The sequence below is a fragment of the Poecile atricapillus genome, chromosome 14 (genome assembly GCF_030490865.1).
Source record: "Poecile atricapillus isolate bPoeAtr1 chromosome 14, bPoeAtr1.hap1, whole genome shotgun sequence".
NCBI classification, from domain to species: domain Eukaryota; kingdom Metazoa; phylum Chordata; class Aves; order Passeriformes; family Paridae; genus Poecile; species Poecile atricapillus.
Genome location: NC_081262.1, coordinates 4720082 through 4738175, shown reverse-complemented (window position 1 = coordinate 4738175; position 18094 = coordinate 4720082). Strand labels below are relative to the sequence as shown.

The window sequence follows — 18094 nt, the reverse complement described above, 5'->3', positions numbered from 1 at the left end:
ACATTAAGAAACATGAAAATAATTATTATTCAAGGCAGTAGGCTGTAATGAAAATCACTGCCAAGAGAAAGTAAAACTTGAAAAATGGCATTGGTGCCTTATTTCTCAAAAATAAAATGGAAATTCCCCAAAGTTAAGTTATGTTATGTTTTCAAATGGAATAAACAAACCCCAACCAGCCTTGCTAGAATTCCCATAGTTTTTTGTATAATTTCTCATTTAAATAATTCAGGTAAAGACATTAACATCTACCTAGAGACTGTACCAGCTCAGCAGGGCAAATAAGTTACACACTTGTGGTTGTTGTAAAGTTCAAATAGTTACTAGAAAATGGTTAAAATACACAGGCTTCCTTAATTATTAGGATTATCATTATTGTAAATATAATGTATAATGGCCAGAGGCTCTAATGTGAACAAGTTTCATTACTCTAAATGCTTTATTCCAGAACAGTGATGTGCTGCTTTGCATTTAGAATTTACAAGGCAGTGAAACAGAAAAGAGGTGAGAAATGTCTGAAGAAATGATTTTAGTCAGGCTTGGACATTTCTTTCTGCAGCCACACAATTGATGCCTTAAGTTTTAGCTTTCATGTTTAGCAGATTCTGCACTGCCTTAGTGTGTGACTCTGAACTTCAAATCAAGTGTTTGCAAGTTCTCCTCGCAGTGTGGTCAGACAAAACAATCCTTTTCCAGCCCCAGAGCCAAGGACACCCTTGCAGCTTTGGGCCCAAAAAAAGTAGAAACAGCAGTTTGAGAGGATGGGACTTCATAACCTGAAGCTGTAATTGGACAATTACCCCAGTGTGTAAATGGACCAAAACTTATAAAAGTGTAACAACCTGTGACCCAGGGTCCATCCTGGGTGTAGCTTTGGCCAGGCTCTTGCACTTCCCCAGATGTGTCCTTTGAAGGCCTTTGAATAAATACCCACTTTATTCCTTTAACACTGTCCAGCCTCTGTCCTAGGCAGCCTCTCAAGGTATCACAATCACTAATTATTTATTTACACTATTATGCTTTTAGCAAGCTTTTCTTTTGAAACTTTTTATGATTCTTAGACTAAGGAATTACTAGAGAATCAAAAAAGCAGAGTGGCAACACTTTCATCTTGGACTAAGCAAGAAAGAGGGAGATACTGTATCTTTTTTATTGTATTATTAGATGATCTAAGAATAATCTGGTTTACTTGGTTTAACAAACAACGGGATGTTGGCATTTTGTTGTTTTAATCCTGTTTCCTTGTTCTATTTCAATTCTTTCAGCTGGGATGAAGCACTGCTTCTTGTGAGGAGACTGCCTCACCTCCATGGCAGGTGACAAACCCCGAAAGGAAACACTGCAGGTCTGCCAAACCTGCTTCAGCCAATGAAACATTTCTTTATCAGCACTGCTCAGTTAGGGAGCCAACCTAAGAGTGGCAGGATGGTCAAGTGACACCCTCCTGGTGCTCAAAGTGCAACATGTCCACACAGTACATTTAAATTCGCTGTGAAAGCCGTGGGGAGCTCAGGGACAGGAGCAGAGTTTACATCACAAACTGTGTTTAGTGTGACAGGAGCCTGACAGGAGCTGTGGAAGAAGATCCACAGTGGGTTACAGACATGGTTTTGTCCTCAGGGGTCACGTTTTGCTATGACACAGAGGCACCCTAAGCACTGAGCTCATTGTTAGACATAAATGTGTAATACTGGAATAGAAAGATACATAAAAGTTTCACTGCACCACATTTTATCCACAGCTTTAAAAAAGCACCCAAATTTACTTGAAGAAAGAGCTGGCAGCCCCATCACATTATATTTAAAAGCATTGTCTTCCTTCATTTAAGGGAGAAAATAAAAACAAGAAAAAGAAAAGAAAACTTTCTTTGTTCTCAAGGCACTTCTACCTCTTGAAAAGCTTGTCCTTCAGGTACTATTGCAATATTTTAGCTTTGACAGCTGCTCTGTTGAGACATGACTACTGATAAAACAAAGCTTTGTCACTCCAGCTCCAGTACAATGCAATGCAGTCACATGTCAGCAAGAAAAGAATTGAGGACAATTTGTGATGCATTGTTCTTGCATAACTTGTTTACCAAAAGCCCCATTACAAGTGTGGTGAGGACCAGCTGAAGCATCTAGATATGTTGATGGAGTTAATCTAAAGAATGGCTGGATGGAGAAGAACACTGCACAATGTACTTTAAGACAAGTATATTCTTTATACTTTCAAGTCATGCAGGCGCTGCTGATGCTTAATAAACAGCAAACAAACAAACAGAAAGCTGCTTTTCCTATTTCCAACAATATTTTTGTTTGTATAGAAACTTACCCTTCCTTCAGTCCTGCCTTTCCCTCTCTACTTGCATGTGGAATTTCAAGTAAATAGTCATCATGTGCTATCAATAAATGTAGGTCTATTAAGCAACACTCAGATGACCAAAAAGCTTTTGGTTGGTGGGGTTTTTGTGGTTTTGGTTTCTTCTTTTAGTTAATGAAGGCTCTTATGCTTTCCCAAACAAATACTAGGATCAATCAAGAAATATTGCAATGGAAAAGCTTCTTCAGGGATCTGCAGCATTTAAAGGGAGCAGAGACTAAAAGCTGTTTAACATGGTGACTCTAATGCAGAAAAAGGGAAAAACAAGAGAGGCCAGCAGCCTGGGCTCAGGAACTCCATCTCCTTCCAGACTGTACACAACCAGCAGCCAGACTAAAATAACCAGCTCCTGCCACTGATTCCTCTCTGGAAGTACACAGACTATAATAATCCACAGGATAACATCTTCTTGTAGGAAACAGCCTCAGAGTGGAGCAGGTCTGGGGAGCACAGTGACCTCTGGCACTGCTAAAGCTGCATGTGGAGCACGGCAGGAGCTCACTGAGTGTCAGGGGTCCCATGAAGAGACATTTAATGGCAAATCTCACCCATTATAGAAAAGAAAAACAAACCCTGGATCTATCTAGCTCCTTTGTACTGAAAGATGTACAATGTTTACCAACAAGCAACAAATGAACTAAATATGTTACTCTTACATAATCCATCTGTCAATAGCACAGACTAGATTCTGCTTATGTTTTAAAGAAACGGAACATATCATTGCACTTACCCTTAGCTGTTCTCTTTCACAACTCATCTGTTGTTTTGAACTCTACAAGAGGGAAAAAAGAAAAAAAAAAGCCAAAATAACTTTGAAAGCATAATATTCTTGCCACAACAAAGCTGCTATGTCTACCTATATTACACAGTAAATATTGGAAATGCAGCCATTTATCTAAACACAATATTGTCCTGTGCATCAACACAGAATCATTACTGCAAAAAAGAAAATATTCTTCCCACTTATATTTTCAATTTACAAAGGTCAAAACGAAATTTACACCAGAACCCACAACAAAACTGAAGTAGAAAAGAATCCTGTTTAGATTTTAAACACCCCATTGGCAGAGTCCAGTTCAGGAAGATTCTTTCCTCCTCTTGTGTTCTATCACAAGTCTGTCAATATCGTGACATATTCACAGCACAGCTCAGGAATAAAGATACAGAAGCTTCAAGTAAGTGATAAAACACTTTCCTATGGAAACATCCAGTTTTAATCTGGTGTAAAAGTCACTCTGAAGATTATTTCATTCCACAGCTTTTTTATTTTTTATTTTCCCATGCTGCTGCTGCTGCTGGCTGAGCAGGACCTCACTCCCTGTGCAAACAGACACAGGGCAGTGGCAGCACAATTTGGGGCATCCCAACTTTGCCAGAATGAAGAGGATCCTCCAGGAAGAGCTCTGAGAACAGCAGCAGCCCTGAAACACCCAGTTCCCAGCCTGCTCTCCAGTTCCCAGCCTGCTCTCCAGTTCCCAGCCTGCTCTCCAGTTCCCAGGTGTCTAAGTCAGCCACCACCAGGACCTCTGGACCCAAACTTTCAAAGCTTTGCTCAGGAAGGCACTTGGGTGTTGATTTGTCTGTGTGGAGAGAGGGTTTTTTGTGTCTGGTTTTGCTTTGTTTTTTAAAAAAATAATTTTAGAATAATTTTGGAATCATTAGGGAGCATAATTAGCCTTGAAAGTGTATCACTGTCAGTTCTGTCATTAGTGTAGATGGCAAACAATCCATAAAATATGAAATCAGATGCAATGTTTCTGAGGATATCTTCAAAGGTTTAGGACACATTTATCACTATTTGTGCTTAGAAACAGTTAAACCACCAACCAATACCCATTTGTATCATATATTTTTACTCTGTAGTGATAATGAAAATGGCAAATTCTCAATCAAAGTTAGGTTACTACAAACAAAATAAAACTGCCTGGTTTGCATCACAGAAGGAATCCTAAAAAGAACATTACAGGCTTAACCTTCTACTTGTATAGCAGGAGCTCTACAACAGTTTCCCTGTATGAAAATACAAACCTAACAGAAACAAATGCTCTTTGAAGTTCCCAGCAGGGAATAAAAAGTAAAGGAATTCAGCATAGGTCTAATTACAATTCCCCTAAGGAGTTGATTTAAGTACAGCTGAAGTGACTGTCACTTGCAGACTAACGATTCCACTTCTCAGAGTTCACGACTTTACACCATTTATGAGTCACTTTAAGGTTATATTAGCCCCCACTGTCAGTGTGCTTGCATAAGTCTCAAGAGTTAATTTCAGATCTGAATTCCACATGAACCTCTTCACCTCGATTAAAAAGAAACAGAATGGAATATTTCAGTTGGAAGGGACCTACAGTGATCGTGTAGGTAAAATAAGTGTGTTTGGGTTGTTTTGTTCAGAGTCCTTTTTTACTATTTAGGTTTTCTGTGTTAGAGATTTTAACCTCTGGTGGGGGGATGGAGGGGGGAGGTTTGGAATGCAAAAAAGGTGAAATCTCTGAGATAACAGGAAAAAAAGTGTATCAAACACTCAGAGTGGAAGGATTGTAGTTATTGACTATTTAAGCAGATAGTTAATTGTGTGGTTATTTAGTAGCTCTTTGCTACTGTAATTTGAAACATAAAATACCTAACATCTCAGACACCAGAAAGATTGTATTTAAGATGGGAAAGAAGTGTTTATGAACATGAAGAATTAATGAGAGTTATGAAAAATACAATAGAGAGGCAAAGAGTGAGTGAATAAGATGACCACATCCTAACATCCAACTGCTTCTCCATATCTGGGAGTGCAACCAACAGAAGAAAACCATCAGTTTTCTTCAAAACAAACAGCTTTCATATGAATGTGAGAACACTATTTTAATTTTTGATTCAACCACCTGCCTGACACTCAGTTTACTCCGAAAGGGGAAAAAAACAACAGGGGCAAGGTGCAGGACACACCAGTGGTGGCAATTCCCTCGGTTCAAAGTTCAGCAAATGGTTGATTCCAAACTGTGTTTTAGCTACACCAACAAAATCCATTTCAGAGCTGGCTTCACTCAGAGTGAGCATCCACCTAGACAGCTCCCTCATCCCCCTTCATCCTGAGAGCTTTCCAGAAAAAAAGCAGCAAGGCTTAGTGATAAGGCATTATTAGGATGAGATTAAAAGGAAGAAAATAAATAAACCAACCAAACTTACCTTAATGAAAAAAAAAACCTCAAAACATTCATAGTTTAAACATGGATGGCATCTGCCTGTCTGGCCCTCTATTTGTCAGTTCAAGTTTATTAAAATACATCTGGGAAAAGCTCATTTGAACACGAGCAGCTCTCTGAGCATTTCACCGGTGCCAAATTTGCTCTCTCATTTTGTCTTTTTTGCTATCTGTGCCAGTTTAAAAGAAACATCCTGGCAGTGCTGAGCACTTAAGGGAAAACATAAATAATGCATTTACAATATGTAAACCTGCACAGATAAATGAGAAAAACTGAAAGCCATAACATATTTAATTAATGATCAAGAGAGCCTAGAAGCAAACCTTGTGCACATCCTGCAATTTTAAATACATTGCTTCTCAATCCTAAATTTACTTTGCTACAGCTCTGGATTGAACAATATTCAATTAACTATTTATTTATTTTAGTGTAAGACTGGTCAGTATGTTGAGTGTCACTGTGTCAAGCTCTCACATACTATGAGTTTAGTGGAAGAATTCCTAAAAGATTCATTTCCCTTAAAGGATTTTATCAAGGAAAAATTTTGAAAGAACTACAGGCTCCTTTACAGGACAGCAGTCTTAGAAGACACTTGTGCTGTCAGGCTCCATCATTTTAAACCCAAAAAGACCCTTTGGAAATACTGTGCAACCTGCTGGTGTCATTCCCCAGTGAGTTCAGGACTAGAATGGGGAAATCTGTTTTGTTTTCTTTAAGTAACAGGTGGAAAACTCAATATCTGTATATCTGTTAAATGTATTTATCAGTTTCATAAGGACACACAAGCCCTGGCTCTGAGGAAGCTGGAAACCAAACAGCAAATGGGATCCACCTCTGCATGAATGGACAGAGAGCAGCAGCAGCATTACTGCAGGTGTTTAGGAACACCAACAGCCCACCTGGCAAGGTTTTCTGCTGTCAAGTTTGTTAAGTGCCAGTCTAAAAGGAAGGGCTTATGTGATTGGGAAAAGAGAACAATAGGAGGGGAATAAGGTTATTTACAGAAAGTGTCTGCTTAAATGTAAAATAACTTTTCTGTTGCAGTACAACATTCTCAAGTATTGGTTTTACATTTTCAAATTCAAAATGTTTTCAGGATTGAGGTTATTTGAAATGAAGCACAGTCCCAGTGGCTGAAAAATAATAGATGAACATCTAATGCCTTTTATCTAATAGGTATTTTACTATAACTAAGCATATGGGGTAAATGAAAGGCCCCCTGATATTGCTGCTTTTCTTTTTACACCTGAAAAAGAGCAGTGCAAATATGATTACTAGAATTTAAACAATTTGTCTGTTTTTATCATAACAGTCAGTACCTGCACATGAACTGTGGAGCTTGAGAGCCAGGTGAGAAAGGCTTGGCCCTGAGGAGAATCACAGCACCTTCACCAGAACCTGCCCCCCAGCTGGTGACTGCTCATCATCTGATTGAGAAATTCACTTTCTCCTCTATTCATACACAGATTAAACAGCTAAAATCAAGCCACAGATTATCCTCTCACACTTGTAGCAGTTGTGTTTCACCAGACACTCTGAGACAGTCCATACAATTTCATTCTATCTGCAAAATTCATCTCTCAGTGCTTTCTCACATTAGACACTCATCTGACTGGAAAAGTCTTCTGTCAAAAGTTAAATGCTTTTTTTCTTGCCACGTTACACAAAAAGGCTACACAGGGACACTCACCATGCACTGCTGTATTTCATTTGGAAACAGTCACTTCCCTGCATCTTTTTATTACTTATTAGTGTTCATTATCTCATTGCCCCACAGAATTCAGAGGAAATAATACTCTAAGTTATTAAATATGTGGAAAGAGTGTGGGCTTGTACATAAATGTATAAATAATATTGTGTATTAATCTAAAACTGCCTCTCAGTACTACATGCAAAACCCCAAAACACCAGTGAAGAAACAACAGTCATCCCAAGAGCTCACAATGCCACACAGTAGAGCCCAAGGTGCTCAAACACAGAGGACTCATTAAAAATACCAGTAATTGCATAAATATATAGGATGAAATGAACTGGAAATGCAGATTTCAGAGCCTTTGGTAGTCACTTACAGCAACATCTAGAAGCTTTCAAACAGAACATCAGTATTTTTTCCTCAAGGAATAACTGGGCTCATCTTTTTGCACTACAAGATGCCTAAATTTTCATGGACCTGTCTCCTGAAAGCCCCCAAATGTTGAGGACAGGTTAAAGAGGTGATCATGTGCTGACAACCCACGGACTTTGCGTTCCATTGTGTTTCTAACACAGAGGGGTACACAATGTATATGTCTATGCATATGCAAATTCCTTCCAGAACAGAGAGCTTCGGGTTTCTCTTGCCTAGGTATGTGTGTTTGCATGCACAGAATTTTAATTTCCTGGGGTTTTATTACCACCATCAGTTATTGTGCTCCTGCAGGGGCTGGAGGGACTGATTTATTCTCCAACGCCCTTGGCTGGGTATTGTATATCGACTGGTGCTGCTGTCATAAATATATTTGGGTGAAGAACTGTCTCCAATTCCGTGGGTAATACTAAGCAGAGTTAAGGTTTCAAGTGTCACATACAAGTTGGTTTATTTCTACTGGAAGAAACAGGCAATTATTATGGCCCATTGAGCTCAGATTAAGCATTTCCATCAAAAAAAGAAAAAGAGCCTAGTGCTACAATCCTTGTAAAGCTGTAAATGCAAATGGGGACCATCTCATCATCCATAAAAAATAATCTATGGTTTTATAGGCTTTTCTCGCTCTCCTTTTCTTTTTGCCCTCAAATTAGCAACATATTCCAAACAGGATCATTTTATTGATACAAGAAAAAGTAGAAAATCTTCAAAAATAAAAGATAAAACACTTTTAAAGATTTTTATATTAAACCAGTTTGTAGGCAATTATTTCCTTTTACAAAATGGCTCCTTTAACCAACTGAGAACCCTTAAAGTCCAATTTTCACCTTTTCTTAGCTGCTGGATGAGATGTGTTTTTCAAGAAGATTTTCTGTATTGCTTGAACATCATGGTTACCTAAAGCAGGGGGTTTGGTTTTTTCTTTGTTGTTTTATTTTCCTTTAATTTTTTGGTTTCTTTGCTTCTTTACAGCCTTAGCTGTATGCCCAAATCATGCTGCAGATCACAGATAGATTATGTGACCAAATTTGCCCCTGGCTCCCTGAGAGAATTCAAGGAAACTGGAGGTGCTGCAGCACAGGCTGGAAGTTCCTCCTTTTCCAGCATCCCTGGGAGCAGAATCCCTGCAGGATGGCAGGAGAGCAGCCAGCACTGCAGCTCTCCCTGTGCTCACACCCTGTGACACCATCAGTTCCCTGCTTTTCAAACACACCTGGGGAGCTGTGGGTCTCTGCCATCACCTGGTGACACTGCAGGGTTTAATTTGGATCCACACTCCGGGGATGACCAATCCTTGGACATTAAGGCTCTGGAAACTACCTTAGACAGGACTTCAATACAAAACAGGATAATACTCTTGAAGAAAATGTCTTTTACAAGTACCATTCCAGAGAAACACTTGTGTGGGAAAGCCTCAAGATGAAATTCTGGATGTGCTCTGCATGGAGCCATCCCATGAGAAACTTCATCTAAGGCTAGTATTCAAATATAAACTCATTTTATACATAAAGGACTGGCCACAGTGCATTTAATTTCCCTGCATAGCACAGAAAATATTATACAGAATAATCTGAAGGCAAAGGCAATGCACTACAAAGAATAAATGGAAAAAAAAGAAGAAACAAAGAATAAACTACAAAAAACAAAATTAAAAATACTGTGATGTTAAAGCAGCAAGCAGTACAGAATTAAAGTCTGTTATCTTATGATGTACAGAGGCCCAAACCAAGCCTGGCATATTACAGGTATTACCCTATTCACTGCAGCACAAACAATTCTTGTTTCATAAGCATATCATTATTACAAAATTTACTCTTGTAAATTCTTGCACCTTTGGGGAAAAGGGTTTTAAGTTTCTTTCCTTAAAGACTCTATGCAGGGAAAGAAAAAGAAAATTGAAGATAATGGTATGAATACCAATTAAGTGATAAAGCTAGTGTAAATATAGGATGAAGAAATTTGAGATACTAATTAGTATCTGGATATCAGGTACTGCTGAATTCTGAGGGTCTGTATTACCCAAACAAGGCAATAAATCTGATGTGCTCCATGAAAGGTTTTCTGAGGTAAAGATCATGGACAGAGATGACAGCTAAAATCTATAGGCCAAGAATGTACAGCAAAATTAAAACAGGGTTTAAGTAAAAACTCCACTTTACATAGAGTTTTCTCTGGAAAATTACTGCTAGCCTTTTAAAGTGGCAGCTATTCCAGCTGCAGGTAACCACTCAAAAAGAGTCCAAGGCAGAGCAGAGAACAGCAGCCTGACAATGAGGATATCACTGGAGACAGGCATGGATTTCCAGACAATTACCAAAGGCAGTTGTGTTACAAAGAGCTCCTGCAGCCCCAGCCCGGTGCTATCAGCAAACATCTGCAAGCCCACTCGCTCTGCCTGTGTGCTGATAAAAAATAAGCCACCGATGCTTGACAAATGACGAAAAACCCAAAACACAGCTTTTATCTGGCAGATCCACTTTATTGGCTGGAGAGGTCATTACAGAAGGAACTGGTCTGAGAAAGCAGATATTGCCTTGTCAGCAAGAAGCCCATGAGCTGACAGATATCCAGAATTCCATTTGTCCCCTTCCTCAGAGCTGCTCTTTTTTCCAATTAAAACATTAATCTTCAGAGTGTCATAAAGTGAAAGGCTGTGTGTGTGTCTGTGGGTGTATTTATATATGTAAAATAGTTTATTCTATATGAAATGATCCAAAGCATACTAAGTGGTCATTCTGCAGTATTAACCTCGTAGATCAACCATCAGCAAATTGATCTGCAAAACTTATTTTATTCATCTCCAGATAAAAAAAAAAGAAAACATTAGAATGTTAATATTAAACAACTATTTATATTCTAGGATTGTTTTTAAACTGATAGATAATTAATAGCACCTTATTATAGTGTAATTTAGCTGGTTAATCAAGCCATTGATTTTTTTTTTCCTTCGTTTTGGTTTGGGTTTTGTTTCTTTACAGACACAGATGCAGACATGTATTTTATATACATATTCTAGGCAGTAAAATCTGAATGCAAAAAAGAGGTGAAGACCATGAAGTGCATTAAAATGACAGTCTGTTCTCATCTATCACTCTACCTAAAACTTGACATTTTAGTGGATAACTTCATTACTTATGGAACACATACATGCTGCTTATCTTCAGCTCTTGGGAGAGAATTTCAAGGATGCAAATGCAAGATGAAAGTTGGTCATTAGTATCCACACACATTTTCAATAGGGCAATTTAAGGCATTAATGACATTTAGATACCTTTCTGTTTTACACTGGAAATGCAGTGCTAGGTTCTGTGCTTGCACACAGAAAACACAAGTGTGGCACCCTTTGCCACATTTATCAGGGCTTTTTTGCTATGAATCTTTTGAGAGAAGCAGAGGTTGCCTTTGCTGCACTAATTTATCAAATTGTGGACCCTGCAGGTGAGATCCATTCCCTAAAGCACAGCAAAGACGTGCAGGAGTTGAGCTTTTGTGAAGTTCAGAGAGAGAACTTCACACCCTGTGTGTGATGCTCAGTAAACACACCCCAAATCAGGAGTGTGTTTTATTTGGTTTTGAATCAATTAGTCCCAGAGGGTAAATCATGTCTGTCCCCCTGCACTGGGGCTGTTCCTACTCTCACAGCACGAGCCTGACCTGGCTCTGCATCAGGGTTCACTCCCCCTCTCCATCACACAGCTCCTCTGGCCATTTCTGTGTGTGCAAGAAGCTTGAATCAGCAGAAAGAGAGCAGAAATGTAATGAGCTCTAGGACCAAGCCTGCCATAAGGAGCTTTTTACATGGTTTTTTACAACTCAGATAATGTTCCTCAGTGGAACTGTAGGTTCTACAAGCAGGCAGAATGTTTGGTTCTCAGAGCCACAAACCACTCACTTTGGAAAGATGTTGATACTCACCTCGTACCCCATGTAAAAAATCCTGTTTTGGTTCTGATTTTTACTGTAAATCTTATTTCCCAGATGCAGTACTTTGCCCTTGCTTACAGCAACAGAATTGCAGAGGAACTCTACTGAAATGAGTAGCTTAGACTTTGTGATTTAAAGAAGAATAAAAGTCTTCTGGCAGTCATCTGAAGAATAAATCCTATTCCTTGCATTTACAAAATGCCTCATGGATTCACTGTGTCTCAGAGTATTCCAGAGATGTGGCAAGACAGTGCAAATGCTTCTGGTGCTTACACCCAAGGATCATTATGTAACAGCTTACAAGAGTTTTCCAGGATACCAGGCAGAAATCACAGATGTAATTTTGGACTAAATGACCATTAAGGATGCCCTAAAACCCAACGTGTTCTATGACTCTAAATAGGCAAAACAAGCAAACCCAGGAATGCACAGGCTGTGCAGTGTGAGCAGTCACACCCACAGCTGCAACTGCTCTGATCCAGCTGCAGCAGGGCTGGGCATCACCCCCCGTGAGCAAGGCTGTCCCTCACACTGTGCACATCACAACTGCACAGTTACACCTGAGTTACACCTGAGTTACACCTTCCCCCCTGTCCCTCACACTGTGCACATCACAACTGCACAGTTACACCTGAGTTACACCTGAGTTACACCTGAGTTACACCTTCCCCCCTGTCCCTCACACTGTGCACATCACAACTGCACAGTTACACCTGAGTTACACCTGAGTTACACCTGAGTTACACCTTCCCCCCTGTCCCTCACACTGTGCACATCACAACTGCACAGTTACACCTGAGTTACACCTGAGTTACACCTGAGTTACACCTGAGTTACACCTTCCCCCCTGTCCCTCACACTGTGCACATCACAACTGCACAGTTACACCTGAGTTACACCTGAGTTACACCTGAGTTACACCTTCCCCCCTGTCCCTCACACTGTGCACATCACAACTGCACAGTTACACCTGAGTTACACCTGAGTTACACCTGAGTTACACCTTCTCCCCTGTCCCTCACACTGTCCACATCACAACTGCTCAGGTATAAATTACATCTGTTTCACTTAGAGCCACACACTGTAACGGATAAGGATAAACTCTGCTTGTCCTTGCCCAGCTTCAGAACTGCACCTTGAAGGAATTGCCTGGTGAACAGCCCAAGCTCTTTTCCTTCCTGGGGAGATGGACCTCGCAGATCCTGGCAGTGTTTACCTGACCTCCCCACGTGCCCATGGCTGCCAAGTGAAAAAGCTCGTGACAAAGGCAAAGTTTCCTGGAGTTTGCAGCATTGGTATCCTGAGAGGAAAGTGTTTTATTCTGCACAACAGGCACAGCCAATAACCACACAGGGAAGGAAGGGCAGAGTACCTTAATCTCCTCTCCTAAACAGCTTAACTAACTATAGAAGATGCAGTGCCTCACGTTCAATAACTACTCAGTGCTTTGACTTGTTCCAGGAACGCATTACAGAGACTGTCAATAAACTTTAATTAGCAATATATTTTTAGTGGCACTGCTACAGCTTGCTGCAATGAAACATTTCTCCCAAGAATTTCTAAAGCTTTCCTAAAAGAAACCTTGACACTTAATAATGAAAGACATTTACAGATTGTCATATAACAGCATCCATTAGGGCACTGTATTCTTCTCACTCAGAAGTGGTAAGGTTACCTTGAACATGTATGTCTCATTTAAAGTATTCTTTACTTTTCTGTTAAGAAAATGAGCAGTCATTGGTGAAAATCAGGTGCAGCTGACAAAGTTAAATGCTTTCTTTCACCTTTTAATGAGACCACAGCAATAGCCTTACTGCCCTAAAAATAGCAAAGAAGGAAACATTTAAAAGTTGTGTATGTGCATGCACCTGCATGCACAGCCAGGCTCACTTTGCAAACGAAATGTCACGTTCTTCAATGACCTCCAGGATAACAAGCTTGAAATTGTAGCTTCAAAACTGTACTGTGTCTACAGCTTTTGAAATAATTGCAGTGGCATGTTGCATGCCATCCTCATGCATGAAAGTGCTGCTCCCAACACCTCAGCAAAACTTTGTGATGAGCTATGACGAGGTGAGGTAAACTGTGACCTGAAACCCTGACCCTTGAGAAGGCAGAGAGAAATCTTTTACTATATAAACATGAAAGATCTAAATATCCCCTCTTTTTGCAACAAATATAGCCTCTTTTCTTCACATATGTATCTTCACTTTTCTGCCACACCTTGGCCCAGATTGAAAGTCATCAAGGACAAAGAATTCCATCTGCAAGTTTTGTCACATTTATCTACAGCTCTGTATGGAATAGGGATGGGGAGGGGGAGAGAGGAGCATCTCTTCTACCTGCACGTGTGTCTGTGTGTTTCCATCACAGGAGGGAACAAACCAAACCACGATATTTCTGACTCATTCCAACATCACACAGCAATACACACGATCCAGATAATGACTGCACACACCATTCAGAAGGAACATTTCACCTTCATTTGCATGCAGGTAACACTCCCAGTGTGGTGGCCCAGCCTGTGTGTTCAATCCTCCACAGCTGTAGCCTCAAGCAAGGTGTCATTTACTCTCTGCTTTTCATTCCTTTCATTTCCGATGTTCAGAGCAGTTCTGTGCTGCTTTTATTTCTAGAATTTCTAGAATTCTAGGAATTTCTAGAACTTCCTTTGTTAAACTTTGCAATGAGATAAACATGCAATACTACAAAAGTATTTTGACTTGCATATTATTTCTTTTTGTCCTCCCTGTGGCTCCCAGGAATGCTGTATTAACACACATGAAGAAGCAAAGTGAAGCCAAGGCATTGAGGTGAGTCCCACACCTGCAGGAGTGTGCACATTACCTGAGAGCTCTTGGGTCAAGCTGCTCAAACTGAGACCCACCCCTTGTTCAACCAGCTTGCTGTGACCCCAAACAACTCCTCTCACTCAAACAGCAATAAACAAAGCACCAGCAGAAATCATTTGGAGCTCCTCAAAGCTCCAATGTAGTGGGGAGAGCTGTGAGCAGGAGAATTGCAAAGAGCAGGACCAGTGCTGTGATGTTCTCTGTGCTTATTCAGATTAATCCCAATCTGGTCCAGTGGACCCAAGATCCAAACAAACCCATCATTTTTAAGCTCGGGAGCCTTCGGGTGTGCCACATTTTTGAGCCTGGGATTAGTTTATGAGGCACAATGATTTTTAGTGCTATGATGCAGAAGCCATTCCAGTCTGCTAACTACCTGAAACACCGAGATCAATTCTGAGAGTAAAACATCAATTACCTCACTTACTGAGACAGGATAAGCAGCAATTAAAAGGGTAGGGAATGCTGCTCTGCATGAGGTTACTTGTCTGGTTTTTCAGTATATCACAGCAATTGTTTTGATTTCTAATTGTGTCTAGAGACTGGAATTCAGGCCTTTTACACCTCAGTGTGCATATTCTGAGACAGGGGTGTCTCATTACTTAGATAAAAATTCCTGATGTGTCTCAAGCAGGCACACACAATTACAAACAACAATTAATTTCTCATTGTGATAGGATACTTTTGTTTAAGAATTATGACCTGAGCTCAGCTACACTAATACCCATAATAGACAAATAAGTCTAAACTATGGCATTTCTGGTATTTAACACCCATCCTTACATAAAGAAATAAATCCTGCCTCTGGAGAAAACAGCCTTTGGCTTGCATCTGCTTCATGGCATGAAGATCTCTGAAGTTTGAAAGTTTAGGAAGGCCATGGGATAGCCCTGAAAGCCTGGAAACAAGGAGCCAGTGTCCAGCACAGGAGGGAAAGAGCTGCAGGTTCCTCACACCAACAGCAAACTGGGCACCAGCAGCAAGAGCTTCTCACAGGTCCAAGGACAGCAAAACCTTACTTAAGTGTTCAAAGAGTCAGCTGAAAAGGTATCCTTCCACACCTAGAGCTGGATACAAACCCTGGGGTTCAGCTGCTAGGGACAGCTGTTCAGCAGATGTACCAGATCAAAACCAATTCAGAGTTCTGCAGGGATGTTCTGCTCAGTAATGACCTGATACTTTCTCTAAACCCATTCCCCTCTCCTTCAGCTGCTGCTGTGATGGGTTTTTAGAGACCTGAGCCCTCCAAGCAGCCCAGGCACCTGACTCAGGTTCCCAGAGCCTGCAGCAGCTGCTGCCAGTGGACAGTGACAGAGCTGGAGGCCCTGAGTCACAGAGATTCAGGGGCTTTAAAGCATCCATGTGGTGAAGCTCTTTAAATAAAGCTCCATTTTTAAAAGGCAATTTAAAAAAATTACTTCATTCTAAAGATAAAAATGTGTCCTACAAATTTAGATTTTCCACAAAATTGGATTTTTTTTCCCCTCCCATTTTTTTTTTTTTTTCCTTTTCCCCAGTCTGAGCTCTCACTGTACCTGTCTGGTTGCTGGTGAAGATAAAGCCCTCTTGTAAAGATGGGAAACCTCCTTTTACCCTTGGCAAGCATGCAGCAGTGTGACAGGTTAGAGACGCAGCCTGGCAAGAGAGACTCACTTCTCGCTCAAAGCATGCTGCCCGTGCTGGGCAGGAGCAAGAATTCATTCAAATGGCTGCAAAGCATTCTTTACTAAATAAAACCAGATTTAAAATACATCATGGAGATGTCTTGTGGTTGTTTGTTTTTCCCCAAAGCCCTGAAACACTGTAATTCAGATGTGTACATTTAGCAACCTGGAGACTTGGGACTGCCAAGAAGGGGAAAACACCACCAAGCAACTTTCACCTGTCCAAGTCTGAGAGATATCAATCAGGAGAATTCTTTTAACCTAAAGGGAATAAAAAAACCCCCTTGATCTTATAAAAACAACAATTTGTGAGCATCTATTAAACAGATTTTTTTCATTCCCTGCATATTTTATAGCGGTTCTCAGTGCTGCTCAATTCCTGGAGCTGAATCTCCTGAGTAAGCACTATTTGACCATATCTTAGAGTGTGTGTGTGTGGTTTGCATGCTAAGGCTGGGGCCAACATTGATTTTATTTCCTTTTAGTATTTTATAGTTACTAGACGACAACAAATTTTTCCTCAGTCAAGTATGGATTTAAATATGGAAGCCAAGAAGGAAAGGTACTGCATCTGTACTATGCCATAAATTTAGTGGTTTTGTGGGGTTTTTTATTATTTTTTTTTTTTTACTGTTGCAATTAGAGGAGATAACTGTGTGCTTGGTTTAAATACCAGCTCCTCTGGAAAGCCAAGGGAGACTTTGAAACACTAGAAGCAGCCATGGACCTCACCAGCTGGTTTCTCTTTGCTTTACAAAGAACAGTGATGCCACCATCTGTCTTTAAGAGAAAAGAAACTGAAAACACACACAAAAAAAAGTCAAACAACAAAACCAAACCAAACCAAAACTACCAAGAAAGAAAGAAAGAAAAAAGGGGAAATATTTCCCTCAAAGCAAGTCAATAGCATAAGCAAAATGGGGGCTAGGGGTGTGGGAAAGGATTGATATCTGATTCCATAGGGATCATAATAGAAAATGGATTGAGTGAAACACAAAAGAACAAGGAAGGAGTTAGTCTGCATTTCAAATAGCTTTGCTATCATTATCCAAATATCCATCTCTGTGAGAAATAAGATAAACTTCTGCATTTCACAGGGAGAGTAAGGAAGGAAGACCAGAAACTTTTGGTTTCATTTCATAGTTCTGAACTAATTATATAAGAAATATGTCTATAATCACTTCTTTTTGAGAAGAAAATAACTTCAGCAGCTATCTAGTTATTAGAAAAAAAATAAAATCTTAAAGGTTTCATACATTCTTGTTGTACATGTCTTGTTCCAGCTTCAGTAATGTGGAATGCCTGGGGCCCAGAGAGCAAGAGAAGAAATATTCTTCATTACCAGGTTATATAAAATCCCTCTCTGATGTCTGGAATTATTTTCTAAAAATGAAAAAGAATACTGCAGTCCATTTTCTCTGCATTTTACTCCTTGTAGTGCTCAATAACCAAGTTTCAAAGCCCATTTTTCCTCTGTTGTTCAGAGGCAAGGAGGAATGCATGAGCAGTGATTGCCAGGGAGGTGAGAAATTCCCCTTCCTGCTGAGCCTTGGTAGTCAGCTCTTAGGAAACTGAGCAGCCCCACACTGGATCAGGATAGCAGGGATTAAATCTTCCTAAAAGCAGTAAATATTCTGCTGTTGGCACCCTGTCACTTCCAACAAGGACTAATCTGCTTTTAGGTGGAATATCAAGCGCAGTGTTTGGAGCTGGAGTCAGTGTCAGCCCAGCACCAAGTGCTGGAAGCGTTTCCTCCCCAGAGGAGCACTCTGGGCTCTCACATCCCAGAACAGCCAGAGCTCCCTTCCCTGCTCCAGCAGCCCCCAGCTGGGAAACACCACCTGCATGGCTCCAAAGAGATGGGAAAAACAGCACAGAACACTTCAAATATTAATGCATTACTGCTGACCAGCCTGACACCATTTCCCAGAATTTACAGGTTTGAAAAAGCCGATTCTCTTCCCCTGTGACTTC

The 18094-nt window shown here is 40.3% G+C and overlaps 1 protein-coding gene across 3 annotated transcripts in view; it reads right to left on the bottom strand.

Annotated features, from left to right (window-relative positions):
• RBFOX1 (RNA binding fox-1 homolog 1) overlaps positions 1-18094 on the bottom strand; it is a 788876-nt gene that overhangs the window by 355795 nt on the left and 414987 nt on the right. For all 3 annotated transcript variants that reach the window (XM_058849299.1, XM_058849301.1, XM_058849302.1), the window contains one exon: positions 3092-3133. In XM_058849299.1, the coding sequence (XP_058705282.1) occupies positions 3092-3133 (42 nt within the window). The remainder of the gene's footprint in view (positions 1-3091; positions 3134-18094) is intronic.